The following is a 25,417-nucleotide window of genomic DNA, read 5'->3' as shown; positions in this document are numbered from 1 at the left end:
AAGAAAACTGTTGCACTTAATGTGTACATTTGCCTTTAGTGCCTAATGTAACATTTGTGCCATATATTCACATAATTTTTCACTTTGGTCATGAAGTATGTAGAAACTTCTGGTTTTTCTTCAAGGAATTTGGTTTGTCGGGGAAACATCTGGTTTATGGAAATGAGCAAGGAATTCAGTACACGAGAAGATGATTGCAAAATAGCATCTATGTGGTCTCTGCGTCAGTCATTCAGCTACATTTTGTAAAAATAAACAGTTGTTACTGCCATGATTGCCATCCCTTTTTCAGCGTGCGGTGTTAATGAACGTGATTTGCTCCTGCGAATTTATAAAACTAAAAAAAAAAAAAGAAAAGAAAGAGAGAGAGAAGCAGCATGTCCGCAGAAGAAACGACGTAGCAGGATTTTCCTGATGTTGGGTAATTGCTACAGAAGGCTGAGTTCAGTCGGGATCAGTTTTCCAGGCGGCCGCTCCCTGCCCGCGGCGCTCCCACAGCGCCACCTGCAGGGCCCGGCCGGGCGGGGGTCGCACAGAGCAGGGCGGCAACGCCGGGAACCGGCGGGTTTGTTCCTGCCCCGCTCCTTTGCCCCCTTGATACAACGCACTCCACCGGCTTGGTGTGCGGGGTGCGCGCTGGCCTCCTCCGAGTGTAGGGGGCTGTGCTCTTCCCTTTGCTCTTCTGCGTAAAGCAAGCCAGTAATTCACCTTAATAAATTCAAAGCGCCGTTAAGCACAGAGAAACAGTTCTTGTGTCAAAGTTTGATTGTTCTTATTTTTTTTTTTAATCTGGCTTCGTCTGGGCCGTGTTTTATTAAAAACATTTTGGTGGCATTTCTGTTGCATGTTTTCTGATGTGGAAAAACAAATCAAAACCCACTTATCACATGAATCATTGTTAAAATCAGCAGTAGTCCTCTGTGTAAAATCTGCCGGTAAAAGCCGGGAGGATGGGGATTAAACCTGGAGCACATTAAATTAGTTCCAGTCTATCCCAAGCAGGCTCTGCATTGCTTGCTTAGGCAGGCAAAACGGAAACAGGCAGTTTATAACGAGGCTGGTTTAAAAACTGTGGGGTTCATTTGAAAAAGATTTATATCCCCCACTTATATAAACATTACAAACGTGGGCTGCAAGCAGGAGGCAAATCTTTATTGAAATCTCTTTAAGAGCTTTTTCATTGTGAATAAAATGGACAGCGTGTACTCTTGTTTGCAGATTCGCCAATATCTGTACACTAATCTTTTCTCAATGCTCTGACTAATTAAAATACAACTCAGGGTAGAACAGCAAGACCACCAACCGGTAGTTTGCTGGGGTCTGACAAAAGAGGCAATAACTGAGGTGGTGGAGAGAAATTATTTAGTTGAAGAAGGAAAGATTGTCCTGAGACAGGTTTAGGTTTTCTGTAGTGGTTATTAAAAAAAAAAGTGAAATTTTAAAGAGAAACAACAGTGTCTAGATTTATCTCCACTCACCCCCCTCCCTGATGGATGCTGCCATTCTCAAACAGTAACAGAAATTTTGTGAGGTTTATGATCTTTGCTAGGGCCTGCAGCACTGTCTGCTGGTAAGATCAAAATATTTGCTCCAGAAAAATTAAAAGTAGTCTGGGATATGAGGGTCCCAGATGTCAATTGAAGTGGCTACTCTCATTGTAATGTTTGTGGGTAACTTAATTGTGATGGCGTTATTTTGAAAGTTTATTTTTAGAAGGATTAAACATACATTAGTGCAGTATTTTTGGTATTAACACAATTTTATTTCTAGCTGTTGCAATACCATTTTACTTCATTTAGTGTACGTTATAAAAGTTGTTCAAATCCTGCATTTAACAGAAAGTGCTTTTCATATTTCATTTTGATGTTAATAAACAGTGTCTAAAAGAGCTTTGTAATAACAGTCTACCTTCCAAAATATGATCCAAGACTCAGACAAATGATTCAAAGTATTTTGTGCATTGTAATATATAAGCAGTATCCTCTGGATTCTCTCATCAAACTGAGGTGTGGCACACCTACTTTTTTTGCTGCCATGGTGTCTCCATATAGAATATCACTTATGACCCTCATGTCTGATTATTATGTCCTGAGAGCAGACTGACAGATGGCTTATTAGAAAAGTGGGAATTTTCTATGCTGTAGGGCATGAAGAATTTTCTACTAATTCCCAAAGACGAAATTAGGATTTTCCTGCTCCTATAGTGGTATGAGTATGCTGCAGTGATAGAAGTTGGAAGCACTCTCTCCCTGAGGTGTGGGAAGCCAGATATGAAGGAAAGAAATTATATCAAAATGCTGCATTTCCTCTCTTGTAAGAGTTGTGCAAGAGAGACTGTGAGGTACATAGACCTATCCATACTGGCTTTTGAAAAAGAAGTCAGTTTATAGGGAGCTCCATCCTGTGACAACTTGATGGCTATCACTAAATAGGTTACAGTGGGCTCAAAGTGAGCCTCTGTTGTATTGACATCAGCGTACCATGACTCACAGTGTAGGTGGGGGCCATAAAGGCAATTCTATGCTGCACTGTATGCTATTTCCCTTACCCAGGACTCAGCAACAGACTGTCAGAGCACTCAACTTAACACTTGGTAGTGTGAGAAGCTACTGCTGCTTACAGGTGGAGAAAAAACAAGAAGTCTGCATTTGGACATGGAGGTGAGCATCGGTCTCCAGAGTATCAGTCTGGTGCCTGACCACTGGGCCATGCCTCCTTTCTCTGCTACCAAAAAGCACAATGGGGAACTAAAAAATATCTTGGAACCTCAGCTTCTAGCATACACAACTGAATTTGTGGGGGTTTGTTTTGCTTGTTGGATAGGTTTGGTTTGTGGGGTTTTTTTATGTTGCACATACAACCACCTTTTTTCACCTTCTTATTGCAATCTGAATTGTGTTTTATCTCAGCACAGCTTGATATCCTCCTAGAATAATTTTTTTAAAAGGTAGTTAATCTAAAAGTAGCTTAAGTCAAGTCTGGTCTTATCTTTAAGGCTGGAGAATTTTTTTTTTTTAGTTAGAACAAAATGGAATATACATTTGTCCAGATCTTCAGAGTGAAACTTGAACATAAGAAATCCTTTCTGTATGAAGCAACTAGGAAATATATATGAAAGTAACTGGAAACTTCTGAAGTACTTAAGTGTTTGGAATGACATGCATGATTTAAGTGTTTTTAGATATTGGGACCAGATGTCCTGTGCTCCAGTCATCTCCCTTTGCACAAATATAATATCATGAGGGATAGTTATGCTGACTCAGACTTTTGGCTGAGTGGGAGGGAAATCCCAGAGGAACAGAAAGCTACATTTGTTTTTCTAGTTGTAGCTCATTTTGGACAAACGGATGGGGAGGAGGTGTGGCAGGAGCAATCCCTGGCAACCAGGATGCCCTCATGTGGCCCTTACAGCTGGCAGCAGGAAAGCAGTCAGATGCATCTCTGTCCAGAGCAAGGAGCCAACAGCAAAACCACTGCTAGTACCACCCAGCATAGCCTGGCTCCATGGATGGATGATGGGAATGCTGAAAGGAACGAAAAGAGGGGAGGATTTGCTGTATGCCAACCACAGGAAGGACATGTGGGCCGAGAGGCAAAGAGCATCATGACTGACAAGTAGGTGTTGGGTATGCTGTTTAATAAATAGCATCCTAAAAGTTCATATACCCATGCACAGGTGTGCCCAACCCAGGGCATGCAGTCTGTTCACCCACTTCTTATGAATACCAGCATTGAAGATTCCCACTGAGCAAACCCTCAGTCGGCGAGGCAGCACCAGAGGTGACTGAAAGAGGGTTCTGGGGCTGTGCAGGCATTTCCAAGACCATGAACACCCAAACAGCAGCCTGATGAAGACCTGGGGGCCCTTGGCAGCCAACCATGCGAGGAGGAGGCAGTGCCAAGAGCAGTCGAGGGAGATTTAAACAGTTCCAGGGAGCACGAGTGACTCGGATTGCGGCAAACAGGAGCGGGCAAACAGGGACCTGGTATGGCAGTGAGGGCATGGCACCGGCAGTTTGTAGGGCAGTTGGGGCAGGCAGGGTGAGCAGGAAGGGCTCCTCTCTGACCATCCAGGAGTAGCCAATAGAGGCAGCAGACTCAGTAGCTGGTAAGGAACAGCAAAGAGATCCTTTCAGCCCCAATCTTACTAGTACATTAGTTTAAGCTTCCTGAGTTATGCTATTGACCTGCTGTAAAGCTCGATCCCCTGTAGCTGCAGGAGTGGGATTTCAGAAGTTTTTCACCATAGCACTCTCACAATTGAAAAATAATTGTCATTTTGCTGATGCCCATGTTTCATGTGATGTTTTATATTAGATATATGCTGAGTAGTCATTGTTACTGCAGTTCTTGCACATTGATAGGGAAAAAAATGTCATTTTCTTTGAAGTGTCACTGTTCTGACATCCGCTGCTCTCTGAAAGATGGTAACCTAATTAGGTTTTAATGGCAGTGGAAAACTAGACAGGAAAATTAAGGTTTTGACCTGATACATTTCATAGGATGAAATGAGATAGAGTTGTGTAATTAAGCTTCTTTTATTCTTCCCAACCTAAAAAGGGGAAGGAAAATGTTCTTCCTTGTGCAAATCATACCACAGCGAGCATCCTCCAGTGAAGATGTCCTGTCAGTGAAAGATTGCTTCCACACACAAAAATGGATGAGGGGCTCCTAAGTTATAAACTTAATTATACATGTGACATCCTTGAGACGTGCCCTGCCCAACGCAGCTGCGTTGGGCAGGGCACGTCTCAAGGATGAAAGATCACCGCCTCCCTAAGATCTTGCTCTATGGTAAACTTGCCACCGGCTGCCGCAAGAGAGGAGCCCTGAAGAAAAGATACAAGGACTCCCTGAAACAACATCTCAGCCTCGGGCATATTGATCATCATAACTGGTCTACTCTGGCCTCAAATCGGGAGGCCTGGAGACACACCATCTATAATGCTGCTGCTTCCTTTGAGAAAGCACGCAGGATCACCCTTGAGGAGAAAAGACAGAGCGGAAAGAACCGTGTCTTGCAGAATATACCACCTAAGGAGTCCTTCTGCTGTGCCTTTTGCAATCGGACATGTCTATCTCATATTGGCCTTATTAGCCACCAGCGTGCTTGTAACAAATGTGGATAGAGCCTTTCCCAAATCTTCGTTTGTGAAGCCTAGCCATGATGATGACATGTGACATCTGCCTTTAATCACCATGAAAGCCTGAATCCTGCTTGAAACATAGTGAGTCTTGTACAAGAGCTAGAGATGTCAGTACTGTATTGTGATAACATTTACTGTACTGATTATCAGCTGTGGTGCTTTGCAGTGGACTGATAATCTGCCTTTGCGTGTCTTTGTGTTGCCGTTCTGTCTCCTTCCTGTGGTTCCAGCTGGGACTGTGGGCAGAGCAATGGGATCTTCTCCTGTACAAACCTCCTATGTCCATATATTTTTGCTTTGTGGTTTATGTCTTACGCTTTTGTCTGTCAGCATACCAAGGTGTAAAATATTTCAAAGACAATGCAAAACATTTCAATATGTATTACCTTCATCCTTTCTGCTATTTCTAAAGTATTTTTCCCTCACAGTCCACAATTCCTTTAGCTGTAATAAGCACTGTGCAAAACAGTTTATAGTTTTGTTCACCAGATGCATTTTATGCATAGTGTTCTATTGCGTGAGACCACTGAGTTTGTGCTTTCTGCTCATTTTCTGTCCTTTCACCCTTGAAAGTCTTTGTGAAATAAGCATGCCACTGAGAGCATCTCCACCAACTTGAGAATTGGAAAAATCATAGTTTCAACTTCCCTTGTTTCTCATGTGCCTTTCTTGACTAGATTCAAGAGCTATCTCGTACTCTGAAATTCTCTTCTGTCTGAAGAAACATACACAAACTGTTTTTCTTCCTTTTGATAAGCAACTGTCTCCCACTCTGAAGAAATTTACCCTTTCAATTGTTTTGTAACGCCTTCCAACATTATCTCTAGTTTTTCACAGCCTCTTGAAATGTGAACACTGGGACTGGGCCTGATATACAGGAATTAATCCTGTTAGTGCCACATACTGTAATAAACCTGCTCCCCTACTTCTGTCCCATGAATACTGTATTTTGTAGTTATATTGGTCCTTTTGCCATGGCTTTGAGGTAAGCATGTCCACTGTGGATTGGATCAAAATGTAGCTGAGTTAGTTTGATTTTTCTAACAAAGTTAGTTCACTTTTTCTGCTCAAAAGCAGCTGCCTACAAAAGATTAGGAGAAGAGGACAAGGTTATATGATACTCTCCCTGCTCCAACCATTTTGAGTTCTGCAACAGTTGTGGTTTCTCTGTATTTACTAATATTTCATGGAATTCTTTTCCCCTGTGAGTTTTCCATCATCTTTGTGAACCTAAGTAAGAATTTAGCAGCACAACAACCTTTGGCAAGAAGTTCCACATCTGGGCAAATTGCAGGAAGAACTACCTCTGTTTAGTTTGCTTTTTAACTGGCTTTTACCAGCTTCGTTTATTGACTGTTAGTTCTTGTGTTGGGACAGAGAGTGAGCAATCATTCCCTACCTGCTTTCTCTAGTCAACTCTAATCCACTCTCTAGTGATTTTTTTAGGCCTTTTCTCACCGCTGGGTTATCTGTTTTTCCAGCCTGAAGGGTTATAAGTAGTGATCTAAGCAGTGATTAATTCCTTTTCTTTGTCCTGAGCATCTCTCGAATCTTTCTCAGTAACCATCTCCTGGAATAGAATCGCCTCCTTCTGCAGATACCATCTGCACTATTGAATGACCGATTTGGTTGTACTACATTTTTCTTGATTTATATACCTTTTATTTGTTTTCTCTCCCTGTGGTTTCTTATCCTTTCCTTTGTAGTGGCTGAACTCTTTCCCATTGTTTTCCTCAAAGCTGATGTGAGTTTTAACTTCATAGGGTATTACATTATCCCCATACCCCTTTTCTCTATTTTGAACCCGTACCATCTTCTGGCAGTTTTCTCAATATTCCAAGACTTATAGAAACAAACAGACAACCTAAAAAAACCCACCCACACAAAAATCCTGACACGCATAGCACCAAGTTCTTTCTCTGATACATGTTTTGTCTTGACTGTGCCTGTATTCCTTTTTTATTCTTCTGACATTATTTTTGCTATGCTGATTCATGTTTTTACCAAGCATGCCTGTAGAAGACATCACAGCTAAAAGCTTTTGACTATGTTGGAAGTATTCCCTTTTTAACCTGCTGATGAGTCTCTTATGTCAGACGTGAGGTGATTTAAGTAAAATTGTCTTTATCCTCACAGAGCTTTGTCTAATAAAATCTAGACTTGCTAAATATCCTTTTTTCAATATGCTGTTGTTGCTGAACCCCCTTGAACCATTAAAATATCTTCACACAGCTGTACACTTAGATGGTCTCCAAAGAGAGAGGGAAAAACTCACCATGTGATGTAATGATACATTGCCAGACAGCATAACTCACTGCAATGAGGTGATTTCTGTGCTGTGGAAGATCAGATATCAGTGGACATTTGAATTTTCTCAAAATGTATGTATAAGTCTTGCAGTTCTGACATAGTGACTGAATCTGCTTCTTGTAGCACAAGATACAAAACTTAACTGAAGAAGTTCCAAGATGATCGAAAACAGGAAACTGTTGTGCTCAGTAAAGACAGGAGAAAGGTATTAAGAGGAAATCTTAATTATGTTGTTCAAACTATAATTTCTTCTATGTCCTAAGGAAATTAGGTTAAAGAAAAATACTGGATTATACTACTTTGGCTGTGGGTTATAGCTGGAATCCAGTTGCTTAGGTCATGATCATGGGCTAGGGAGTTATTGGCTGAAAGAACTGTCTTGGGCTTTGCTTTTGTTTTGGTTTTAGAAATGATAGGGATTGAACAGCTTGTTTTAAATACTTTTGTTGTTATCACATATTAGCTGTTAAGTGTCAGTGCTGTGTTTTGGAATTATGCAAGACACGTAAAAAAAATATCTCTGACCAGAAGAGCTTACAAATGTTGTGCTTTTAAAAAGCCTTATGTTGTTAGTAAATTTTTCTTGCCTTTGGCTTGTCACGGTGTTCTGTAGTAAGTGCTAACATCCTGGATAGATATTCAGCAGGTATATCAAAGGACTTTTGATGTCTGTCATGTTGACTGATAGACACCAATTAAGCTTCTGGCCATTGACAGTACATTGAAGAAGTCATCCAAAGAGCAGGTGATTATTTATATATTTTTCTTTTATCTCTTGGCAACCTTAAATTCTAGTTCACATAGACTTCAAGCCAGCACTGTTGCATAAGGAAGCAGTCCAATTCTTGGCCTTCACGGCTAGTGTAAGTTTTTCTGTGGCCAAGCAGTAAACCCAAGCAGAGAACCAGTATGGTTAAAATGATTTGGTTTAGTGCACAGGCACAGAAACACTTCAGTAGGTGCAGAAGGAAGAGGCTGCTGTGGTGAGTGGAAGGCGAGAATGAAGGCCAACTGGGAGAGCATGCACATAGGATGAATGTGAATCTGTGCCTTTGACAGCATGAGCCAGGTTAAAAATAGCTTCTGAAAAGTTTACTCTTTTCCTTTTATTTGTTTTTTATTTGTTTATGGTAGAATTTTAAGACACTGTCTGTCTACAAGGAGTGCCTGAAAATTGTCTCTACAGTTTTGAGAATATAGATCCTTGGACAATGTTTGGAGTGGGTGATAAATGCAGAAAAGGATTCAGGAGATAGAATTGGCTCCGTATTTCATTAAAAGACAGAAGAGTCATTAAAAGTAATGACAGAGGAGACAGGTCCTAGATGCTTTTACTGTTTCCTGTGTCTCTCACTAGCAGTTTAGTTCTCCACTGTGTTCTTTATATGTGTATTCTTAGTTTCTGTATCGTCTATCAAGTGAATAGGCAGACACTGACATTAAAGAGAGGAGGATGCAGTCTCTTGGACTTGGCAGAGGCAAGTCGTAAAGCTGTTTTGGTCCCCGACAAAAGGCGATGTGATCTTTCTCCTGGTCTTTAATGGCTTACACTTCTTTTTTTACTGGAAGCAACCATTTACTACCAGCATCTTACACCTCCACTGTCAATCTGCTGTGAGTTCCCTTGATGCTTTGTCTGCTTTCCCCTAAGGCTAAGGGTTGCTCCTTCCCCCTGCAAGGTTACACTTTCTCAGCCCAGCTGGAAACATAAGTTTGAGACTGAAACTTTACAGATGTGCAAACTCATTTCCTGCAAGATATTGGTTATCTAAAATAGCTTGTCTGAATAACTGGATGCTCTATACAGTCAGATTGAGGTGTTTCCTAATGGTGAGAGTGTAGTACTTCGAAGACCTTCATTTTTTGTGCTCTGTTTTGGGTTGCTATTCTTCAATCATACCCTACAGATGTGTAGAGAAGACAAAGTAGAGATACATTTTCATCAAAACCTGCCCAAGTCAAGAATTACAATGATTTCTAGAGCTTCATATGGAGAAACATAATTTGAGTGTAAGATCATACTTAACTGATATTTTGTGGCAAATCACTGGTCATTTATAAGCCATTTAATGAAAACTAAATACATGAAATTATTGTTTTGCTGGGACTAGGGAGTACAGACATCTTCTCACCCATAAGGAAATTATGTGCAATCAACTCCAAATCTCAGATGACCAAACAGTGTAAAACAACAAGTAACAGAACTGCAGCATTTGATTTATGGGCAGCTGAGCGCTGCAGGCAGCTAAGACTCCTCCTTAGTTTGGCAGCGTCTGTCGTTTTCACTAGTATGACTATTGCTGCAGAGATCTATTGCCATCAAAATATGTGAGCCAGTTTCCCATACCTTTGAGGTCCTCCCTTGGTGCCATTGTCACTTTTAGCAGCTAGAATCTTCTTGCCTCCATCTGGGCAGTGGGAAAGTTAATATGCTGTGCAACGGAATCAGAAACCACAAGTCAAACCTAGGTAAAACATGAAAAATCAAATAGAGCGACTTTGGAAAGCTGCTTATTCCACAACTCTTTTCCCTCCTAAGTTTTCAATAAAAGGAGCTGTTGTTAAATAGAGTGGTCCAGGAGCTTGGGGCAGCAAATGAGCCAAGGCCTTGTGAGTTTCCACTGATCCTTTTGCTGGTTTTACCTGCAGCTGGGTTATGAGGTTGTTTTTTAGTTTTGTTTTTCAGCAATAAAATTCTTCACTTGTATAAAGCTGTGTGGTTCCCATTCCAGAAAGTTCTGTTAACTCATGCGACCTCTGAAGGAATTAAACATGTTTTGCTTCCTAAATGGAAAGCCGCTAGAATATTTACATAGCAAAGTAGTCTCTAGAGATTTATCTCCTTCTTCCTCCTGGATTTTAAAAGAAAATAAATTCCACTTGCTTGAAGTTGATTTTTGCTTTAATATTTTTAATGATGTGTTGAGGACAGTGGGCTGGAAGCACAGGGATTTAAGTGCTCAGTTCTCTTTTCAGTTTTGTCAGGGACACGTGTTAATTCAAGTAAACTCTGACCCTCCTCTTCTCTTCCTCCCAAGCTTGCTCTGTTTTCTATTGTGTAAAATACATTTAATGATATATATTACTTCAGATTCTTACAGGTTTATTTAATATTGAAAATAATGCCTCGTACAGAATTGCAAAACGTTTTTTCTTGGGTTTGTTACACTTCCTCTTAGGTCCTGTAGATCCTATAAATCACATTTTAAATGTCATTTTGTAGCACAATATCATGTTCAGTGTTTAAAACTGAAAAAATTATTTTGTACTTTCTTCATTATTCTCCCATCTGCCAAAACTCAGGTCTTTTGCAAAAATCAGCAAATTGACGTCGGTTCATTTACCCTTAGGGACACTAAATTATTACATGGCTTAAGTTCTAAAAATAAATAACTAAGAAGGGTGGAGGAAAGAGATGGAAAACAATAAAAAAAAATCTGTCACAGATTCTCCCTGAATTCTGAAGAATATATGATGATAGCATTAAAATGTCCAAACAATTCAACCAAGCAGAAGGTGTTAGAGCTTGGGCCTTTTGGCTGGCTCTGCATTAAGCAGCATTAATGTTTTTATATAGCCTTTGGAAAGCTCAGAATTGACCTGTTTGTATTATTTTTATTGGCTCCCTTGGTGATAGACAAATGGGGCTAACTTGAGGCCAACATAACCAGCAGGAAATTTGGGTCATGGGTAGTTACATTTTTAAAACTTGTGTTTTAGGGCTGTTCAATCAGGGTAATTGATTGATTGTTAGGCGGTGCGGGGAGCCCCTAAATTATCAGAGGTGGCCAGATACTGACAATCTGCCAGTAGATTTTGTTTGAGGCAAATTTCCCAGCTCCCTGTGGAGCCACGCTCTGCAGTGAAGCTGCAAGTCCCATTTTTTTCATGCACAGTCCAGTCCAATTGGCCTGTTTGGACAAAATAGCCTCTGAAATTTGGCAGTTCCATCTGAAGCCCTCTGTGGTGCCATTTCCCAAGAGATAAGGGAAAAACATTCCAGAGAAGTTCATACCCCAGAAAGACCCTACATGCATTCTGAAGTTAATGGTTTATTACAGCTCTTTAATTTTTTGTCCTCTTTCATTTTTACTTTGAAGATAAGAGGTGGCAATTGTTACTTGAAGTTGCTGAGTTTTAGCCTGCCCCATAGTAAATCACCCTGAAAGTTTATGCACAATTTTTATCATGTATGCTTGAAAGAAAGAATTGCTGTACATGTGTACTTGCAGAAGCTACTATCCTCAAGCAGGAGCTGTTCTATGCAACCATGTGCATCCTCAGTGCTCCATTCATGTGGATAATCTGTGTATGCAAAATACAGCTTTTTCAAAAATTCATCTTTGTTGGTGTAGCAGCATGCTATGAGGTATTTAGAGGTGGACTGAAGTAGAGTTTGGGTGTTGGGAGGGAAGGAGAGGAATAGATGATGTGCCCAGTAGACGGTAGATGATGTTTAATAATATGTGGCAGAGGTCTTGCCTCTCCATAAAAGTGAATTCAGATTAATGTAGATTGAAGTTGGTCATCTATTCCAGAATAACTCCACAGGTTGGTTAATCTTCAGTTCTTAGATTTTTAGGACTGATTAGGCTTTTGTTAATTTGACATTGTCATGATAGCTGCATACCTCTGAATTTCTTGAAGTATTGTCTTTTTCCATTTTAGGATCTGGACGATCTAGTATTTATTGTACATAAATACAGATAAGAATTTATTTGATGTCACTTTTCAAGAAGAGAGCAGGTAATACTGAATTGAGGCAGTGCTGAGTTGAAATTTGGGAACTGACAACCTTGTCTTGAGGATGGCTCAGCTGCCAGCATATGCCAGACCAGTACCAAACACTGTAGATTTGCTTCCCAGGTGGGGCAGTGTTTAGACTTGCTGTGCATGTGATTTAAAACTCCCTGCCCAAACACGGAGGGTACCAGCCCCTACTGAATTTCTAAATGTTCCTTTTTGGCTCCCACATGCTTTTCACCCCTGTAGCTTTGTAATTTACTGCTTCAAGTCTGCAATTGCACTTACTATTAGCTTTAGTACATGGGTAGTTAGAAAATTCTTCACTAAGGTTTGTATTCAAATGGAAACAGCATCTGACCACACTGAAGTCCCATGAAAAATAGGTCCATGACAAAACTTGTATGTCAAGAGCAGGGTGGGGCGCAAAAGTCTACAGAAGTGTTGTTTCTTATAGCACAGCCTGGAAAAAAGTTTCTTGAGAGCTTGAGTAATTCATGCTTTCTTAATGATCAAGATCTATGGTGGATCAGTGTAGGTATAAAAACTACAGTTTATGAGATGCTTGTTAGTGTTTCTGAGATTGTCAAAGAACAACTAAAACAAAATGCAACCAGAACCAGGAACCCCTGAAGTCTTGTATGGAGCACACCAGGAGATAAAACTTTCACTTTCTGTGTTCCTAAAGTTATTGCATGATTTTATTATTGTATAGACCTATGTCTCTTTCTAGTTTGTTTGATTTGTCTTTTATTTACCTATTGTTATTCAATTTAAAGAGTATATTGCTGGCTATGGTCCCTATTTACCATGACTAGTCTTTGTGAAGTTACTTAAGAATAAATGTTAAGAATAAATGTTTGCAGACTTGACTCTTTGGATTACAAGAGATTTGATCTTTCACTGTGCACTATGAGTTGACCCACAGGTTTTCACGGGGTGATCTCTTTGGTGATCATGGGACAAGGGGCAGGGTATTGGTGTTGCAGGAGACCTCTTGGTTGGATCGAAGCAATCAGTACCACTAGGAGACAAAGGCTGTTCTCCTACACCTCCCTCCCCACACAGGAGCAGTGTGTGTTGCTCCTGTTTGCCTTGCAGTGGCTCCACTTCTTCTCTGATCTCACTGCTGAGCTCCAAACTAAGCTACAGCAGAAAACTAGCATGTGAAGATTTCATTCAGAGGTGTTTGCGGGCAGTGAGGGTGGCAGTTTGATGGTCCAGTTAGTCACTGTGTTCCTCTGAGTGGCAGAGACATACACGGTGGATCTAAACCCAAGCCCCGGTGTTACATGACGTGTATGTCAGCATGGCACTTGAGGGCATTCATGTCTGAAGTCTCCTTTTTACGACTCCAGTAAAGTTGTATGGAGACCTCTCCCACAGTGATGAGAAGAAGCAAGAGCAATTTCAGTTACTGGGAGATCCCAGCATACTCTCAGTTTTCCCTTCCTTTTGTCTGCCAGCCTTCCTGTCCTTATATACACATTATGATCATCTTCCAGCCTCACAGTCACACTTCTCCACACTTCCACATGGCTTTTGCCTTACTCGCCTTGCAACATAGATGTGCTGTGGCAATGAGTATGACCTGCCCGGCAAAGAAGGCCTTTTTGATGTAGAAACCCACTGTTACATGGCTTGAGAAGCTGGTGAGTGGGCTGTGAAGGAGGGTGAGGGAGAAGGGGGTCAGGGCCCATGCCAGGCTGATGATTGCTGCTCTGTCCTTGCTCCTGTCATAGAGTTCTTGTAGGAGACCACACTGGTCACTTAAAACACATGCTTCACCAGTGGTTCCCTCTGTTACTAGTTTTCTGGGTTTCTGACTTGAAAATGTAGGGTCAGGTTTGCAGATACGCTGAGAGCTTGCAATAGCAACTGAAGTCAAGGGAAGCCCTTGCTCCAGTACAAAATCAGGCCCAAGGATGAGGCCCAAAATTTAGAGGAAGTGTTTGACCTTGTGCTTTCTACCCATACCACAGGAATGGATGCTCCCATCCTCTTATCATACTGGTACTTGGAGAAGATCTAATCATCAGGCTTTTCAAGTGCTAAGGTGCTGCTATCATGAGTTCCAAAGAGAAAACTGTAGAAAACTAATAAATTTGCTGTCTGAGCAGCAAGTAAGTCACAGCACCATTTGCTGACTAATAAGAATGTGAATACTGAACAATGTTTTATTAAATGAGCTCTGCTATTATGAGAAATAATAGCTTGCGGGTGCAGGCAGGAGTATGTCTGATACTAACTGACAAGCACTACAGAGGCAATCTGACATGATGTTCCTTTTGTTTTTCAGACTATTGGTGAATCAGAAATGCCGAGTGTTTTGAACCAGTTATTGCCAATGATCAAGTCTTACAATAAGAGAACGAAAGATGATTATACCTGTGAGGACTTCCTTGTCTTGCTGGTATACATATATTCTGTGGTTGGAGAAACTGGAAGTGGAAAAGAGCTGGATGCAGCTGAAGAAGAGGTGAAAAAGGCCCTAGTCAAGGCAATTTGTGATGAGCCAGAGCCATCTCCTTTGTTGCAGAAAATTACAGGTAAGATTCTGCTTGTGTGGTGAGAAATTGGATGGCTGGGAATGTGGGAACTGGGAAAAGTGTATAAAAATGGCTTGGCTGGTCTGTGGTGCTGAGAGTACATGAGTAAGCAAAAGGATTTCCTGTAGCTTTGTTCCATCTCCCGTGTTCATATATGCCAAATGCTGACAGGCTGTCCTTGAAGAGTGCTGAGTCTGATGAAAGCTCTACAAGTTGTTCTTTTTGTTAAAGATTGGCTAAGTTTGTGTGTTTTTGTAAGGTAATCTTTTCCACAATTTCTTTCACTGATTGGTATAAAGTTAACCCTGGGAAGTCAAAATTAGTCCTGGAAACATGTTCAGTGAACCACAGTTGCTTTGTGAATACTAGGAGCTGGTCTGTCTGGCATAAAGGAAGAAATGTGTCTAAAACCAACACTGAGCTTTTTGCTGAAACAACATGAACATTAGCCTTTAAAAATAGCATACTAAGCCTTTTTTTAGGTGAGCACTCACAGAGCAGGAAAGCCATAACCTCTTGCTGCTGGTGTCAAATTTTAGAAAAAAAATATTAAAATCTTTATTTAAAATGAATGAATTATGGCTCAGGGGTGGTCTAGTGTGGCAGAAGGGACATCACTTCCTGTTATCAGTTTTCCTCAGTATTTGATAATACTGAGGAGGTCATTGACCAGGTCATCTTTGAGATGGTGAGCATATGAACAGAAATCAAGATGTTTAGAGGAGCTTACAATTGAAAACCTTTGCAAAGGATGCCTAAGTGTGGAGTCTCCAGCGATGTGGAATAATACTGCTGTTGGTTATTCTGGTACTATTCTGCTCCTAGTTTGAAATACAGGTGTGGTCTTACCGGTCTGCTGTTGCTTTGAGTGTAAAACACTGTAATGGTCGAAAGACTTACTGCAGGAATGGACATATTCAGTCATATTTGCAATGTGCTGTTATTTTAATACTCCTGGACATGGTGCCCACAGTGTTCCAGGCTTCTTGTAGGCTTTTACTCTCCTTTTTTTTTCAATATGTGCTGCACATCTTGTCCACTATATGGTGTTTCCTCAGAACTTCAGTGGTGTCTTCTACTGGATGCAGTGTAGTCATTTCTAAATCTCCATTTTCGTATTTTCCATTTTCTCCTGTGATCAGAGATGTTTTAAATCACAGTTTTATCACAGTTTCTCTTCATTGGGCCTAATGTAAGTATGCAAAGATTTTAAGTCTCTAAAACTTCAGTCAAGTACCAAAGAGAAGCTGTGGAGAGACCCAGTACTGGTAGTTTTAGATCAAGCACATCACTGTTATGTGAGGAAGTTAATTGCATAACACAAAGCCGGAGTCCTTGCATCCTTCTGTCTGTACCTGTGTGTTTAGCACAACTATGTTTGTGCTATTTGCACAAGTATATGACAGTATGCTTCCATACTTTTTTGATTCATCAACATTCTTCATTTTTACATCTTATGTAGTTCTTTTTGAGTTATTAATAGGAGAGGGCAAAGCAAAATTAAAACCTACTGTCAAGACTAAAAATAAAGATTCTCTTGGGAGCAAAGTATAAAATGAAATTTCTAGGAATGCTCCATAGGTAGTTTTCAAGGCTTTATTCATCCAACAGTTTGCTTTCTTAGCATTAGTGGAATTTGCTGAATTTGCCAGTTGCTATATTTGCAGTACAGTTGAATTGGGAAGACTAATAAAACTTGACCAGCCTTAGACCTACTCCTCCTTGATCTCTGTTTTGCCAGGCCTGTATTTTACAACTTACTGTCCTCTGAACCTTAGGTACTTTGCTCGCTACTTGAGAGGCAAAGCAAGTCAGAACCATAGAAGCATCCACAGGCTTTCCTTCAGAGGCGCAGCAGGACTCTGTAGCAGGGCTGAAAATCAGGGAATAGGTAGCGGTGCTGGTTTCTCCTTTTTGTACAATCACAGATATAATGTTGAGACATCTCCTGCTACCAGCAGAACTTCTATGAGCTACAGACTGACTATTCCTTTTAGCAGATACTGGTTGGCATATTTTCATAAAGGCAACCCAGCTCTGCAAGTTAGCAACAGCCATGTGTCTGGACAGATCATGGTTCAGACCTACAGCATTCTGCCCTCATTTTACTGTAAGAAACAGAAACAAGAGAAAGCCTTTTTTACTCTTGCCAAAAAAGTTAATTAGACTAAAAAAAATTGCAATAATTCTTGGAATCTCTCACTCATGATCAGAACAAATAAAATGTTCACAGTCTTTTATTTTCACCTGTCCATCAAGGTAAGTGATAGGAAGAACGTTAAATGGGATGTTTCAGGAGAGAAGACTGGGCCAGTTACTGGGTGAGTTCAAGACACTGACTGCTGGCTCACTCCTCACCTCCAGAATGAAGTTTCAAACCCTGTTGGCAATCCATGATTGGACTGCTGGGGTTATAGCAACAGATAGATAGAAAAATTCACTGTTCCCTGTAAAAAAGCTACAGAGAAGTTATAGTACATAGGCTGCAAAGCCAAGCGCTCCAAAGCTGAGAAATGTCAGGAACTCTGTTTCCCATGTAACTGTCATTTGACTCCTGTGTGTGTTGTAGCACAGTCTTCAATTTCATGATTATATACTGTATTTTCTATGAGCCATGGCTGCATTCAGTGTATGGACTGAACACCACAGAGGACTAGAACAATATAATTTCAATTATTCTTACACATGATGAAGAAGTACTTAAGTAAATGAGACTGTATGATATTCAGCAAGTAACTTTCTCTGGGTCTCAGTTTGAAGTTGATGAAGTGGACTGGTGCTCTCAGCTTTGTGTGATTCATTTTGGAACTTGAAACAGAAAACCATGGAATTACATTTTCAGGTACTAGTGATTATGTGCCTTTGCGTTCTGCTTCCTGATACACCTGGTACCTGATGTTTTAGGTTTTGTTTCATCACAGCATTGCACTAAGGCTGTGTGGTTGGTTTAAGTTGAAATTCAGAGCCATATCTCAGCTGTGGCTCTGAACTGCTTCTTCAGCCTTTTGCTTTCCACTTTTCTGCAAGGCATGGAAGTTGTGCAGTCTTGAGAAATACACATTTTTGTTGGTTTTATTTGTTGTTCCCATACAGTCACTTGAGAAATGAAATGCAAAACCCTTGTAAAATTTTAGAAAACTTGACTTTCGAGGTCAAATTATCAGTCAAAGTAAAGGTTTATACGAGGTATCTTTTATTCCTGTTTTACTTGTTAAATGTAAACTTACTGATGCTTGTCTTTGTCCACACTTATAGGAAATCTCCAGTCATGTAACTACCTCACAGAACTAGCGCAAATGTCCCCTAAAAGAGGCAGCTTCTAGGTGTACAGGGTATATTTGTGCTGTTTGGTGTTACCTAGAGAAACTGGACTAGTATTTGCAGTACTGTAAAGAAACCAGTTCTTAGAGACAGACAGGATCTGTCTGTCCCATTGGCCACACTAGGTTTCCCTAAGGTAGCCTAGATGATTACAGCCCTCTGCAGATTACTTTTAAGATGCAGCACTTGAATAACCTTATATTGTGTAAGAAGCGTAAGCCCTTCCAATTTCCTGGCCATTGAGTGTTAGGATTTTCAACCTTATTGTTGCTTGAACATGTGTTTTCCAAAATATTTATACAATTTATACAATATTTATACAATAACATTCTGCATTTATGTAACACCCTGTTTCATTGAAGCACTAAAAAATATCCTGGAACTGTTAATTAAAATGAAAATTCAATGCATTAATCACCCAATGAGTTTTAAGAAATATTATACAATTTTTTGCATGCATAATAATATAAAAGTACATTAGCATTGTTGTGTTTGATGGAACTGTTAAATAGTAAGTGTAGTGGTAGACTATCTTAATGCCTTGGGTAATAAAACTGAGTGTAACAGTTCCAAGATTTCTCCCTGGTGTGATTTACCTTGGACATATGTTCTCCATCACTGATTTCGGCAGAATGTTACAACTTGGAGGGGAAACAGAATAGACCAAAACATAATGGAAAATTATGCTTTTCCCAGAATGCTGGGTTTGGGAGCTTTTGGGATAGGGCTTTTTGGCATCTGTTTTAAAAAAAAAAAAAAAGCTGTAAAAGTGTATTTATTTTATAATCTTATCTGTTCATCTAGTTCTTAAATGTCAGTGTAGAGTTGTGTGCAACGGACGCAAAAGCAATGCTAATAGAGCCGCAAAGCAATTAAAAAATTTATTTTTTCAGCTGTGCTGTTCTCTTCTTTTTCATCTGCACATCTCTGTGGGAGCTTTGTAGAGCAGATCTGCCTTTCATGGTGTGCTCTGGAGGCCAGCAGCCCAGCCAAAGGTGCAGGCAGCCAGCTGTGCTGCCCAAACGCAGTACCTCTCACCTGGCAGGGCTGTAGGTATCAGTTGCATCTTGAGCACAGGTGTGGCAGAAACCCTCTTGTGCCAGGACCTGCTGTTTATCAACTTCTAAAACCTGAAAGTTTTAATCATAAAATGAATTTCTGGACCTTTTTCTGCATTTTTCTAAATTCTATGTGTTGTATAATGCAGGGGGAAAAGCAAACTGAGAAATCTTTGTTCAAAGACCAAAGTGGAAATGCAGAGTTTTTTTAACATCTAGAGTCTTGCATTGGGGTAGAGAGGGGGCTGGGGCTGGGGAGGGGAAGTACAAGCTGTCTGAAATCTGTCTTGTAGCATTTTTAGACCTATGTATAAATTTAGGGACTGGGAATCATAAGATCAGATTCTTCATCTTTTATTTGTCTGGAGATATGTCTGAATTTTGGGGTTCTGGGGGAAGGAGTTGGAAGCTATTTCTTCTTTTTTCTCATAGGTTTGGGTTGAATTTGGAAGAACAGGGTAGAGGTGATGGACCAGTGAAAGGTTCCCTGCCTATGGCAGAGAGGGGTTGGAACTAGATGGTCCCTTCCTACCCACACTATTCCGGGGACTCCTGGTGGCCTAGTGGTTAGGATGCGGCACTCTCACCACTGCGACCAAGGTTCGATTCCCTGGTCCCCCGGGCAGATGGAGCCCGCTAGCCCTGTGAGGCCATTCATCTATGAGAAGGTCACTCTAAACAAACCTACATCCTGAGGACCTCACTGCCATTGTCCAAGCTTGCTTGGCCCCGGCAGATGAACCTTAGGATTAAAGGGTGGGCTCAGTTCAGCGCAGGCTGTGTCTCACCTAAAAAAATCCATTGCGCAGGCTGGAAAGGTAAAAGACCTTTCCCAAAATCTTCGTTCGCGAAGACTGGCCATTATTATTATTATTCTGGCATTCTGGGATTCTGTGAAGTTTAGGCATTGCCATACTGAATTAGATAGATGGTGTCTCAGCTGCTTGTCCTCTGCACGTGATTCTTGGGGGGAGATGTTGCATATTAATGCATACTAATGAAGGTTTATAATTTCATCACCTTAATGCTACTGTGGCCCAAGTATCATTAATCCTAAAATCAATCCTGGTTTTGCAATAAACATTTACATTCCAAAACAGTAACAGCCAGTTCCCTTAGAGGATACATACTCACTTTTATTTGGTTGTGGTTTTCTCTTCACTGGTGGTTTGGAGCAACAATTTCCCAAACCTGGCTATATTAAGGGTAGGTAGGTATGAAATTAAGTCCTTGCCTGAGGTTATAATGTAGCCCCTTTAGACTGAGTGTGCCACCTGCCTTGTGTAGGAGAGGGCTTTCCCAGCTTCACAGTGGAGGTCTAACTCAGGTATCTGTAGTGATTTCCCCCCCAGACACACATTCATACAGTTCAGAAAAATATACCATTATTTAAAACGTAAAATACAAGAGTAAATTCTGAGTGATTTTAAATTTTCCATGCTTTTATTACAAGTGTTTTCTTTAAAGTTTCCACTAGTTCAGTGGAAGGCTAGCCCTATCCCTCCCTTGAATAATAGCTTATTTCCAAGTAATCCATGAGTTTCACAGCAGAACTGATGGGGAAAAAAAAGTCATGCCTTGAAAAGAAATTAAACACTTTATTAATGGCAACATGTAGACAGAGAAGAGTTAATCTGGTGTTCCTATGTAGCGTAGGTATTTATGCTGAGAACTATAAAATAAAAAAAGCTGCAGCCAAGTTGTTTCTTGCTATCATTGAGGGAAGTACAGAAAAATCGAAATTAAATATTGTCTTTTCTAAGTTTACAAAGATTTAGAGAAGTTTTAATTAGCTGTGCTGTCTTCAAACCTTCTCAAGAGCTTCTGTTTTGCCCGTTCACACTTCAGAAACTCAGCACTTACATTGTCTGCACAAAAAAGAAGAACCATGTGTTAGCAATGCTGGGTCCTGCTGTGGCATTCATGCATGTCTGGGTACAAGACTCAGGTTTAAGGATTGCTCCATGATTCCAGGCATCTGTGGAAATCTGTCTGCCAGTAGGTTTAGTAAAATAGGCATCAGCTCCCCACCAAAACAAAGGTTTCTGATTGTTGTGGTTTAACCCCAGCTGGCAGCTCAGCCCCACACACCCACTCACTCACTTCTCCCTGGTGGGATGGGGAGAGAATCAGAAGAGTAAAAGTGAGAAAACTCATGGGTTGACATAAAGACTGTGTAAGAGGTAAAGCAAAAGCTGTGTGCACAAGCAAAGCAAAACAAAGAATTCATCACTTCCCATGAGCAGGCAGGTGTTCATCCATCCCCAGGAAAGCAGGGTCCATCATGCTTAATGCTGACTTGGGAAGACAAGTGCCATCTTTCTGAACATCCCCCCTTCCTCATTCTTCCCCCAGCTCTTTATGCTGAGCATGACTCCATATGGTCTGGAATATCCCTTGGGTCAGTTGGGGTCAGGTGTCCTGGATGTGTCCCCTCCCAACTCCTTTTGCACCCCCAGCCTACTGCTGGTGGGGTGGTATGGGGAACAGAAAAGGCCTTGACTCTGTGTAAGCACTGCTTTTCAGGAACTAAAACATCCCTCTGTTATCAACCCAGTTTTCAGCACAAATCCAAAACATAGACCCATACCAACTACTGTGATGAAAATTAACTGTATCCCAGCCCAAACCAGCACAATGAGCTAAACGGTTCGTATTAAGAGTTCAGAAGGGTTGCAGAGGGTGGGAGAATACCTTCTAAACATTTTGAATGTCCAAACAGGCTTCTCTGAGAAATATTGATTAGCTTCTACTAGGCCCTGATGCTAAAGGGTCGTTTTCAGGCCTAATGTTAGTGGGACGGCTTTGCACTCCAGTTTAAATTGGGAAGAAAACCTCTTCCCACCAGGTTAGCCTGTTTATATGCATGATTGTAGGCTGTGTGGTTTGGTTAATCTGCTCTGTCCTGTAGCCTGCAAATCATAACTGCAGCTCCATAGTGAAGGCAAATGCCAGAAATGTCACAGAGTGTGGTCTGTGTAGGGCTAAATCTGCTGTGATACAGGGAGGAGCAGTAAATGCTGGTGTGGTGTGGCTGTGGTGTGGCTGCTGCTTCCACCATGGGTAAATTTCAAGGAAGAAAAGCTTTCTCATAGAATAGCCTCTAATCAAATGATTAAAAAGTCAACTCAGATTATGGCAATGTTTCTTTCTCTTTCTCACATGCTCCCTGTGTCTCCCCCAGGGAGGAGGTGGTCCTTGCCCTGCAGAACCTTCCCAGGATGGTGTGCGGATAAGATGCAGTTGCAAAGAGTTTTCTCTTTTGCTTTGTACGACAATGTTAGAGCTAAATAGTTTCATCCTGCCACCATGCAGGCATTATTACTGCAGCCAGAGAAAACCCAGATCATTTTCTTCCCAATTCTGAAGTGAAAGTTGGGTGTTCAGGAGACTTTTCCTGTTGCCCCAGCTGATTTTATGGACACCTAAAATATCCCTCTCTAACTGGAACAGGGTGTGTGTAAGATGATCTCCTAGTATCTGTATCATTTTCTCAATGTGTTTTGGACACGACCCAGTGGAAAGCATTTGTGGGCCAGCAGTCCCAGAGGATGGTGACTTTTGCCTTGCCAAGAGCCCTGGGAAGACAGGATCAAAGCTGCTGCTTGGCCATCTGAGAGGGGCTGCATAGGGAGCTTCTGCAGTTTGATTAATCCTGAGATGCTGCCACTGATGCAACACATCAGTCCTTTGCTTCATGGTAACAGAGCCATTGGGTGAAAAAAATCACTTCACATGTCCTGAGATATTAATCTAATTTACACAACAGTCAGAAGGATTCAAGGGTTTTGTTGTGATCTCTGCAAAAACAAGGAGAAATTGGGTATGCACTGAAGCAATGACCTGCTCCGCTTTAGCCACTGACTCTGCAGGTGCAGAGTACATGACCTAAGTTTTATCAGCTCCCCTAAAGAACCTTGAGCCCTCCAAGACCAAAATACCTTTCTGCTGTGACCTTTCTAAAAGCTTTTTCCCATTTTTGTTCAAAATCTGTGGATGGCAAGTGGAAGATGAGTGAGCCAAATCAGCAGTCACTGACTGCAGGCTTTGTGTCACTGCTTAGGTGGATTCCTGGGCTATTTCTCAGCTGGGAAACGTGGACAGTTTTCTAGTGAATTGTTTGGAAGACAAATTGCAGTAGTTTTCTGAATTACTTTATATCTAAATTTGCATGGCCATATTTTTTGTAGGTTTTAAAAATAGGAGGCATATCTTAAATATCAGTGTTAAAAAGCTATGCTCCTAAAGGTGAGAAAAATCTGGTTGCTCTGTACACATGCAAGGATATTTTATTTATATTTCATGATGTATGTTAAAATGTATGGTAGAAGACAATGCCAATGGAAAGCCAGTGCGTTGGGGATTTTTTTTTAAACTTTCATATGTTGTCTGTTTATCTTGTCTTCAGCACCTGGTCTCAGTTGACTCCAAACTGGATAGTGATTTTCATTGAAGTGTTTATAACATGAAGTCTTTTTTTCTGTTTTTTAACATGAGACATATGCCTGCAGCTCTGCAGGCCACTGTCTCGCTGCCAAGTTAGCAGACAGCCAACTGCAACAGGAAACTGATATGGTGTGATTTTCATTAATGATTTATATTCTTTTTCAGCATGTAATTTCAATAGCATTTAGAAGATGCTTCTAACATCAAATACATCTTTGCTTTATGAATAAAATGAAAACAGAGGCTTCTTTAGAATTAGACACCTTTTTAAAAGGTACTTTTATATGCATGTCGCATGGTTAAATAATTTTTTTCTTCTTTTCTTACGAGTGACTTCCATGACAAACCTTCAAGTTTTGACATCATGTTGTAAAATTATGAGTAAATTCTTGCTGTTTTGCAGGGCACACCCAGCCTGGCAAACCACAAATGGTAGAGTATTAAATAACTGTCAACATTAAAAAAAAAAAGGAAGAAAAAAAAAAGATTTGTTAGTCACCACCCTTATGACAGAAAACTAATGAGATTTTTTGAGAATTGTCTTTCTTTAGTATACAGACACAAATATTAAGGTACTTGCTTGTAAGAGTTTCTAAGTATTCTATTGTAATTCTTGTCAAGTTGGTGTCTGTTTTAAATACCACACTTTGTGCTGGATCTGATGGCACAAGCATCGTCTCTGCCAAGGTAAGCAGGAATTATTGCCACCTTTCTATATTTCTAGTTATTTTATTCAGCTCAATGGTGGTGGTAATTCTCTAGTGCTCACCATGAGATTTTATCAGGTGTGAATTCTGTTCTTTGAATTTTGGATGGTCAACCTATGTCAGGCTAGCAATCTCCACATGTTTTAATGATGATGCAATATGTTGAAATCCTGTATTTCAAGAAGCAGTTAAGCCCAGACATAAAATGGAGTTACACAGTACTCTGGTATCGCAGAGTTAAACAAAAGAAATCTCTGGAATAATTGACAATAATACATCTTTTATCTTGCAACACTGTTGCTGTGTTGGTCACCTTAACATCTCAACAGCAGAACCATATATACTCAAGCTCTTACAGTATAAACATAAGAGGCAGATCTCTCATGGTCTCGTATTTTAAATCAACAGGGAGAAGGTGCTCTTATCCCTTTCTCCCTATTTGTTCTTGTTTAGTTTTAAATTTTATAGTTGAGTAAATGTCACTGCTGATGGTTAAAGTTCAGGTCAAGTTACATATTGCTGTGACCCTTCTGCTCTCTTTTGCAGACACTGGGACTGTGGTCTGTCAAGACAGGAGAGTTCACAAATCATAGCCTAAGGATTTGTCCTCCACCCCTTTTTTTCTTGGATATCATTTCGTCGGGCAGGAAAAGTAATGTTTGCAAAATTGGATTGAGGGTGCTTTGTTAATTGAGAGTTTTGTGAAAATAACAGAATGATGTTTGTATCCTACACAATTTTAGAAAGTCAAATGCATTGCTGAGGCTAGTCTAGTACCAGATGTCGGATTGTCTTTTAATTTCCCACTTTATTCATTAAAATAAATATTATTGTGGAAATAGTTGCCTGATGAGAGGTGGCAGCAGCCAGTCATAACCAATTAGACACATTTATCTAATGAAAAACAATACAAATATGTGTTTGACTTGCATGGATTTGTGTTAAAGTGGGGAATGTGTGGATAAAATATGCAAATGTTCCTGGTTGATTCAAATCTCCTTCAAGCTTTCTTTTCTGTCTGTGCGTATTTGTTTTACAGATTTGTGTACACCATGTGTATTGATGTAGCCTCCAAGACCTTAAAAAAATAAGAGAGAGAGAAAGGTAGAATTAGAGTTACAAAACAGCCTTTGGGG

General features: G+C 40.5%; 1 protein-coding gene across 1 annotated transcript in view; it reads left to right on the top strand.

Annotated features, from left to right (window-relative positions):
- The window catches only part of SCFD2 (sec1 family domain containing 2), a 199,310-nt gene that overhangs the window by 69,209 nt on the left and 104,684 nt on the right, over positions 1–25,417 (top strand). Inside the window, exon 5 of the mRNA XM_027676388.1 lies at positions 14,500–14,749. Coding sequence (XP_027532189.1) covers positions 14,500–14,749 — 250 coding nt within the window. The remainder of the gene's footprint in view (positions 1–14,499; positions 14,750–25,417) is intronic.

Source organism: Neopelma chrysocephalum, unplaced genomic scaffold, assembly GCF_003984885.1.
Source record: "Neopelma chrysocephalum unplaced genomic scaffold, ASM398488v2 Primary Assembly neopelma1_42, whole genome shotgun sequence".
NCBI classification, from domain to species: Eukaryota; Metazoa; Chordata; class Aves; order Passeriformes; family Pipridae; genus Neopelma; species Neopelma chrysocephalum.
The sequence above is the reverse complement of the archived record's forward strand: the minus strand, read 5'-3'. Positions and strand labels throughout refer to the sequence as shown.